Raw genomic sequence first — 9,529 nt, forward strand, 5'->3', positions numbered from 1 at the left:
CCCACAGTGGTATTTCTGTTTGGTGTTCACTTTCATACTGCAGTTCAGTTGGCAATACAGAAATCAGAATGAAGCTATTATGACGTCTTGTGTGTGTTATCTCCTAACCATTAACTCCAGCTAAATTCCCCTTGCTAAAATCTGTTTCCCAGCTGTCAAGGCATGGGCTGGTGAATCAGAACCACATGGCTCACAGAAAAATCCCTGACGGTGTGAAGATAAGAGCCAAACCAAACACGTCTGGTATTTAGAAGGGCAAAACCCCCATCAGAATGAGTGTCCAGCTATTGGTTGCGCCTCAAGCCCATCTCTCCACTGCAAGGCCTTTTGTAATCGCCTGTCATTAGTGGAGCTCACCTGTTACATTCCCCATGCCAACCTTGATTAAGACCCAGCGAGTGGCTGAAAGCGGATGTATGTGCCAGGATGTAGGGGCTATTCATAACAAATGGGGAGACTTGGACAGAGTCGTGGCCATCCAGCATCTCTAACAGACGGGAAGAGATGGACCAGTTTTGTGTTCTGTAGAGTGAGAGCTGGGGATGATCCATCACGTCCAGCTGAGCCAATGGAACATGGAAACCAAACCAAAAATGGACAGTACTGAACAATTTTTGGGAAGGTAATGAGTACCTGCAGCTGCTACCAACATTTTAAAATTAAAATAAATTGTTATATTTGCTTGTTGCTTAATTAGAAATGCGGAAATAGCCTTTGTTAGCATGTATGTACTGAAAGCAACTATTCTAAGCTGTGATGTCAACGGCAGGAGACGGGGAAAAATATAAGTCACATTTATAAAGGTGTAATAAAGGGAATCTGGCCGATTGAGGGTGAAAAAGGTCCCCACACAGATTCTGCTTGTTAGGTCACTTGGATTCGTTGCATTGACAAACAGAAAGCTGCTTAGTTTGAAAGTGCCTTCTGTATGAATGGTGCTTCATGCATTGCTACTGCCACTAGGGACAATAAACAATGGACGTTTTCGCTCACAAAACCTTCGCTAGTTTCGCTAATGCTCCAAAAACACTGATAATGTACAGTATCTACAATACAATAATGAAATATTTGCAATATGTTGTTCGCAAAATTATATTATTTTGTTAGAATCTATAGTACATCTACTTTTGAATGGTCATCAATGGTGAAAGATGTTTTTTTGTCAGAATAATAGTGTAGTTACGAAATCTACCAGCAGGGCCTAAGTGGCTGACGCAAATAGCCAAACATTGCCCCCTCTGAGAGTAAGCCAGAACAGACTGTCACCTCTCCCTTTTTTAGTATGATAAAGTAATTAGGGAAGTAGAGAAAACAGGGGCCTTTTGCTCTGCATGGTGACAGAAGGACCATGACCATGATAATGAGTTTTTGCATTATTAGGCAGTAATGAATGGGACACACTGATTCGCCTCCATGTTAGCCTCAGGCATAACAGCTGGATCTGTCAGTCACACCGATGGGGAGTCAATCGAGGCGTGTAACCTCAAAATATTCTCCTTTTTTTTTTTTTTTTTTTTTTTTTTGTGATGGAGGCTTTTTTTTTTCAAGCATCTGTGAAAAGCATACTTGCTTAATTCAATTGATTATAGTGGCAAATAAGTCCACAAACAAATAAATAAAACAAGGAAGCATAAATGTAGAATTAACCCCCCAGAGTTTGGAGCGTACTTAGCTCGGTAAGGATGATTTTCACATATTGGTTGCATAATTTATTCTCTCTGTCCTGTTTTAGCATCTTTTTCGGGGTCACAAAAATCTTTGACAAATGAATCCTGCGAGTCTGAATGCTATAGGTTAAAAAGGATGCTGCAGACTAGTATGATTTGGCATACATTATTCATGTGTTGGAATTTGAATCAAATGGTCACATCCACAGAAAATTTAATTGGAATGACAGGAAGATGAATTTAACTTAATTGTAATTTAATAGCTATGTTTCCATCTAAAGTTGCGATTTTAACCTCTGCGCAAAATTGGAATATCGCATAAAACATTTGCAAATAAAGCACCATTTCCTTCTCATGTGTTCAAGAGAACAAAATCATCACTTCCTGGGAAACTGCAGCAAAATATCTGTAATAAAAATAGAAGTTGCTGAAATAGGGGTTGGACTGTGGTTCTTTTTTTCCTATATCATAAATGACTTGCACATTTTTAGAATTTATGCACATCTTTTTCTTTTTTCTTTTTTGTTTTATACGCGATATCCCAAAATTTGCATTAAAAAAGGTGGATGGAAACATGGCTATTGATATTCACAGGTACTGCATTCTGGAAAATTGGGATTGAAGTTACAGTGAATTTCTTTGAGTTTCAATTAAAACAATTAAAAAATTTTTTAGAATTTATAATTAAATTCTAAATGGTGCATAATCCTGAAATCTAAATAAACACCTGATTTAAATTACTTGGTATTTATTGTAGAAAGTTATTCTATAATTAGCATAATTTAAAACAGAGAAGAGAAACAAGACACATTTGCACTAAAAAAGATGACGATGACTTTATTTAAATATAGTCAAACCAAAAATTATTCTGACACTAGATATAATTTTGTATAATTTTTTTTTTACTAGTGGGTGCAGGACACTATAATTCATTTATGTAAGTGAGGATAGCAAAATAAAGTAAACTGTGACATATTATACCCAAAAATTCTTTCATACAGTGGACTAACAGTAAAATTGATAAAAAAAAATTGGAGCCAAAAATTATTCAGACACTTTGACCTGACCAAGTGTTATCTGAAATAATTAAGATTGATTTTTTTCTGACACAGTTTAAGTCTGAGATCTTGTCATATTTTATTACTATTTTTTTAAACTATAGTGAATAAACTGTAATAATGAATGAAATGTTCAAGGTGTCTGAATAAATTTTGGTTTGACTGTAAATAGCAGCACTATGTCAGTGGTAAACGAGTGGAATGTGACAGGTTTTTCTACTGCATGAAAATTTGGAATGTAAAAAATGCAATAAATCAGAACTTTTCTCCAAAACTCTCCACGCTGTTTTGATTTGATGTCCCTAAACTATTGTTTGAACTGATGTCTGTGAATTCTGTCCTCGTCTCTGAATTCTTGCATCATTTAAAGACATCAATCATTTGCACTCATCCCTTTCTCTCAGCTTTCCCTCTCTCACTTCCCATCAACGGCAGACAGACATCAAAAGAGAAGAGAACGCTAATGACTGAGAGAACCGGAGGATGGAGGAAACAGCTGAAGGGGACAGCAGATGGATGGAGAGGTGTCAAACATGATGAGGAAGGTGCAGCTGCGGTCCTCCTCTTTTCCCAGCTGCTCGGCGTCGTGGGGTGAGGCTTAGGTGACCCCCGAAATATCGCCCATCTGACACCCTGACCTAAATCTGTCGTGACTGGCTTTATCTCGACAAGGTACTAGTAGGTTTTGACATGCAATGAGACTCAACTCAGCAGTTATGGACACTGATATGACTGATAATATGACACTTGTCCCTTGTCTTAACAGATGCATCCATTATACTGGCAGCAGTAAGATACTGTAAGTGAAGACAGCTTTAGTGGCGCACATGATGAAGAAAATGCCAAACTATTCAGCAAAATTCTATTTAATACACCTTAAGTCAAAGTATTCATTCATTCATTCCCCCAGGGGATATTAACAAATATTTAAAAAAGCTGAGAAATAAATTAATATTGATTGAATTAATAAAAGATTGCATCAGCACTGCGCCATTGACTTTAGACCAGGCTTTTGTTGGTCAAAGGTGAGGTTTTTTTCAGTTGCCTCTAAATAGCAACGCGCCAACAATGCACCTGAACACACCTCATTTTCAGACCAGCACGCCCATGGGCGAACAGATGGGCACAAGTGCATTTGCTATTTAAACAACGTGGGCGCTGGACATGAAAATGATAACTGCATCTGGCTGAAACTAACAAAAACATTGGCGTCGCGTTGCGCCGGGTGTGTGATAGAGCCCCTTATATACACAATCTGCTGTAAATCTAACAGGTAACACTTTACTGCTTGTAAAAAGTAGTTGTCTATACACATTTCATGTGTAATGCACTACACCTAATGCTGATCTACAGTGATACAGGATCTGGGCTCAACCTCACATTCAGATCTTTATTTCAAACTGATTATCTGCACTCCAAACTAATTTTGAAGTGACAGCTCAATATGTCTTCATACTTTGTCACTTGCTGGAGGAGCTGTCAACAAAACCCTTTGACACCACAGTAAACTTTATTTTGGCAGCATTCGAGGAGTTCAATTTGAAAACCCCCTTCGGGTCTGTGAGTTTTTTGGCTCCCTTAATGAAGGCAACTTGCCAGATGTTTCTTCTTTCTGTCATTAAAGGTGAGGGCTCATTTACATTTCATGATGCACTGAAAAATCTGATTTACTGTAAATGTATACCCATACAGGTCTCGCGTCGCATTTTAAATGTCATAATACAGTTAAGGCCCCGATATACTCACATAGACGTTCTTTTTGGTACTTTGCTTAGGAGTAAAAAAGCCTAAGAAACCTTTGCAGTGGTATACTGTTAGTGAACATCCTGACGCCCCCATGCTGCTGAGAGCAGCATTTAGATGCATATGTGCACTTTCCTATCAATAACAAAATAATGACATCAGTGAGAAAACAGCCGATAAAGGGCTCTTCTGAGCCATGGATTTTTTATCATTTGCTGAGGAGGTCTTCTATCTCGCCATCTCCTGCCCCTTTGACCACGAGACCGTGAAGTCACTTTTCTGGAGCAGGGCAAATTACCACCATCCCGTTGACCTCCCAGACACCACTGGTCTGAACTGAAAAGAAGCCTTCATCCGGTGTCTGGAGAGTGTCCGTCCCCGATCCAGGACCCAGCCAGACCCAGAGCCTGAATCTCCACCTTCGACCGTGGAGTACACGTGTATACCCCCCGCAGACAGAGAGCTACCACCCACCATAATGCGTCAGCCAGAGCCCGAGGAGAAGAGGACAGAGCTGACCCTCGCCCCTGAAGTGGAGCTCCATCATGAGTCTGACCAGGGGTGTGAGCCCACGACATCAGCGGACGAGGGAGTCGTGACGACGGAGAATGAGGACTGGCTGATCAACTTCACTGAGGAAGCATCTTCTCCCACCCTATCCCACCCGTTACCTTCGTCATCACTGTTTTCTAACTGTACTAATGACTGTACGGACTGTGTCATGTCGTGTTACTACCAGCAGTGTCAGTACAAGAGGATCCTACGGCTCCGCCTTCCACCTTTGACCTCTTCGCTCCATCTCGGCCTGTCGACTCCGTCTTGGCTCCTCCCACATTTGCCTCCACCAGAGACCCTCGGACTTGCGGCTCCACCAGGTTTCCTCATCCTGCCAGCTCCCCCTTGGTCAGTTGTCACACCACTTCCGCCACGGACTTGCGGGCCGTCTGCTGCAATCTGTCCCTCCACCCCTACGGCTGCAGCGGGTTCGTTCTCAGCGTCGTCTACACACCGGCTCCACCTCAGCCCTCAGGTCATCCTCAGTTGTCAGCATCTGGACTCCTCCATCTCTCGACTCCGCCGTGGGCTGTCGGCACTAGGGAGCTCTGGGTCTGTGGTCACGGACCATCTCCACCGTCACCGCCAGAGGATCGCCGTCCCTCCATCACCATCACTTTATTTCATTGTACTGTCTTTACCATCCCTTCACCACACCCTGTCACCAGCCCTTCGCCACATCCTTGTCCTCCTCCTAAACCTCCGCCATCTCTCCATATGTCATCACTCTTCTACGGCGCGAGGACGCGCCTTGCCAGGAGGGGCGTTATGTCACGTTCAGTTCAGTTTAGTTGCAGTTTTCATGGACTTTCAGTTTGTTTACCTTTATCACGTGTGTCTCTTTGTCTTTGTTCCCACCACTGATCAGTCACCATGGACACTAAGCACAGCTGTTTGTCTTTAGTTACCATCTCTGTGTATTTAAGTTCCTGCCTGTTTCTTGTTCATTGCTGGTTGTTTTCTGTGCACTAGCACACTGTTACATATGTTTACCTGTTATTCTGAGTTTTGTAATAAATCTGACATTATTGAATCTTCGTCTTCATCTTCTGTGGAGCTCAAACGTTACACAAACAGTGTCAGTGTAGCTTTCAGTTAGAATTACAACTTCAATTTCTACTATAAAGCAGCTCTCCTGTGTATTCATGTTTTTACCTTGACCGAATGAACTGAATTAACTGGAGATGTTCACATCAAAGAAGAAGCCCCAGAGAACACCTACCTATCACAGAATCACCACTGACCAATGGTAGTTTAAAGGTATTTACCAGCCAGATCAAACTTTTCCAGAAAGAGTTTCATGTGAGGGCAGAAAAGTTTCCCATGCAGATTTTACTTGTGTTCAAGTTGGTCATTCAAATGAAAAAAAGAAAAGCTGCTTGGTTTGAAAGTAACTTCTGTGTGAGCAGAGATTCATACATCTCTACACTATTGACAATGGACTTGTTTTTGCACACAAAATACTGTTAAAATTTCACTGACTGTATATTTATTGTTTGTCACGACTGGATCCATCCATGATATTTCTGAACTCTGCACTGAATTCATGAAGTCTGAACTTTTCTTGACAGGCGACTGCATGATGTATTTGACTAATGAAATCGGCTGTGGGGTGGGGTTTGCGCTTAAAATGGATGGGGAAAAAATCATTTTATGCTAACATATGACATGTGGATCATGATTATTAAGCACTTGCATCACATTTTTATGCAGCTTTCAGACTTAGTTTGGCTGTTTGAAAGTTTATTTTAATGAAATAAGTCCACTTTTAGGGTGGTCCTTCATTTCCGCAGCAACAAACTGAAAGAGGCAAAACATCAACTAGCGCTGCTAATGTTAGCATCAATCCACTACTGCGTGTGCTGATAGCGAGAACATGACAAATTCACTCTGTCTCCCAGAGAGGTAAGATTGTCCCAGATGAGGAAGAGCAATGTTTTTCTTCGCCCTGACGTCGAGCAGCCTGGTTCCTTATGCACACGCCATTTATATCTGCAAGTCATTATCATTTATCTGTCTCATAATATCAACACATTTATTCGGTGTTGCATCAAAAAACACATTGCGAGGGGCTGTAATCTGTTTTACACGGGGTTGGAAGATGATGGCTGCCACCTAAGCAGTCTATTAGGAAAGAAGTATGTTTCGACCGTGTCACATCCTCAGATTGAAAAGAGAAAGTCCAGCTGTCACTTTTTTTCACAGCAATTATCGGAAGTCATGCATTTTCATTTCCATCACTGGAGTAATTTCTATCTTTTCCCCTCCCCGGTGCTTAATTTTGCACTTTCTCCCCCTCATGGTTAGCTCCCTTTTAACTCGTGGGGTAAAGACAGTCAGGTAACTTGTGAAGTTAAGGCTTAAGTCCTGTCTCTTCTGAGACATCAAATCAGTGAGTGAAAAACCTGTCACCGTAATGGATTTCAGAAACATTTTCTATGAGAGCGATGTCCTTTTTTTGCTGTGTGTGTGCAGGAGCAAAGAGAATAAACATGTTTTGGGATGGGTTGCCTCTGGAAAGTGTTTGACAGCCATGAATAATATCATGATGCACAGCTCAGTATAAAAACATTTCCATCCAGAAGCTAACTGGATGAAATGTATCTCGAATGCTAATGTTTAACCATTACTCGCTCTCAGGGGTGCAACTACCCATTTGTTGAGGCTCATGCGGCAGCAACACTGGCACCCTCCGTATAACAATTAATGTTGCATTTGAAGGTATTTAAACATTGAAAATATTCACACTATGAAAAACAATAAAATCAGAAAAAAAAAGTCATTAATAAAAATATTATTTTGTGTTATTGTTAAAAAATGCTTTTATACTTTACATTTATTTATTGGCTTTTTAGATTATTTATAGACTTTATAGAACATGCATTTAAAAAAATGAAATAAAAATGCATCCCTCTTTTGCTCTTCTGCTCTCTCTCTCTCTCTCTCTCTCTCTCTCTCTCTCTCTCTCGCTTACTGACGATCATAATTTCACAGGATGTCTCTTTTAACATAGTCTTTGAACCAGGGAGTTTTGCATGCATTACTGTTCAGATGCTCTGTCTGTTTTACTTGAACATTATGTCAAGAGTGACTTAAAATTGATCTTCTCTGCTCCCTAGATCCTCAGGAATGTGTTGTGTTTAATCACTCCAATGGCATTTTAAAAATAATGCAATTACAAAAGGGAGAAAAAATAGATGTAAAGATTTCCATGTCCCCATCACCCTGATCCACCTCCATTTAATTAAACATGTGCTGAACCTTTTCAGCCTTCACCCTAAAGGGATTAAAAGTTCCAAATTACATTTTCGTTACAGAACACAGAGTCATATATTTTTAAACCATTTATTTATCTTACCAACCGATATTGTCATGGTTATAGGGGGGTATAATGCTATTTCATGTATTCTGACTTATTTACACTGTTAAAGAGTTGGATTCTCATGCTAAACATGGCCAAAGTTTCAAAATATGAGCTGGACATATGACTTTCTGTTAAAAAAATTATCTTCAAAATCCTCACAGGATTCGGACTTTTTTTTCGAGTATCGGCCTGAGTGACGTAAACGGGGGCGGAATTCCTTGTACGGGTACTTCTCCCGGAAGGGCGCGCGCGCACACGTGGACCTGCGCGAGAGCGCAAGAGCACGCCCATCAACGCGCGTTCGGGTTTACGGAAGTCATCAGCAGCGCTGCACAGATCGCAGGACTTCATGAAATCAACAATGTCATCAAAGAAGTGTGCTTTTGGTTGTGAGGGAAAGATAACCTTGCTTCCCAAAGAACCCAGTGTTCGGTGGAGCTGAGAGATTTGTTCTCACGCATTACATTGATGCGCTCTAGATATTTGTTGTTAAAATAACCATAGAAACTGATAGTTCAATCACTTTTTTATTGGTTAAAATGAATTGAGAATATCTTGTGTTTTTCCATGGCTGCTCGAGCCCTCAGGATCTGCACTTATGTTTTTATAAACAAGGCCCAGTTCTACACTGGACTTACAGATCGTTTGAAACTGAAAGATGGAGCGGTCACAGCGGTAATGATCCCGGTCATGAGTCGGAACCGCAGGTGGTGAGTAAAACTGTTTTGTTGGCAATAGGCGCTTAAGTGCATATAAACAACACGAATGTAGTGAATTCATAAATTCATTATTCATCATTCATACGCTATATTCATTATAGTGATTCAAAAGTTATCCATGGATAGTGCGATGGTGTATTGCGTGTTTAAATACAGTTGTTTAGCTGACCATTGATAGCTTGTAGACGATCTCTACACAAAAGCTGCGCCTACTCGTGACTCTTTAGCTCCGCTCACAGGACACACCTCCAGGCGCTTGGCTGTTTTCGGAAATACTCGGTACAGCGTATTTATCTTTTATAAATATGATTAAACTAAAGACTTTTTGGAGATATGAAGGATGCACTACTACTCTATAGGTACTCAAGATTAACATGAGATTGGCAGAAACTGTCACCTTTAAAAAGAACCAATTGTAAGAAC

General features: G+C 40.6%; 1 protein-coding gene across 2 annotated transcripts; it reads left to right on the forward strand.

The window, feature by feature from the left end:
- The first annotated feature begins 248 nt into the window (after nt 1-248).
- Nucleotides 249-6,023, forward strand: LOC127522267 (uncharacterized). Of its 2 annotated transcripts, none has more exons than XM_051912037.1 (3): nt 249-622; nt 3,130-3,397; nt 3,492-6,023. In XM_051912037.1, exon 3 carries the CDS (start codon nt 4,947-4,949, stop codon nt 5,925-5,927), a length of 981 nt encoding a protein of 326 aa, XP_051767997.1. In that variant the 5' UTR covers nt 249-622; nt 3,130-3,397; nt 3,492-4,946; the 3' UTR covers nt 5,928-6,023. The 2 variants fall into 2 exon arrangements, with proteins under 2 accessions (XP_051767997.1, XP_051767998.1); XM_051912038.1 differs by having other exon boundaries at nt 3,161-3,397.
- Nucleotides 6,024-9,529: the final 3,506 nt, after the last annotated feature.

The sequence above is a fragment of the Ctenopharyngodon idella genome, chromosome 11 (assembly GCF_019924925.1).
Source record: "Ctenopharyngodon idella isolate HZGC_01 chromosome 11, HZGC01, whole genome shotgun sequence".
Taxonomy (NCBI): domain Eukaryota; kingdom Metazoa; phylum Chordata; class Actinopteri; order Cypriniformes; family Xenocyprididae; genus Ctenopharyngodon; species Ctenopharyngodon idella.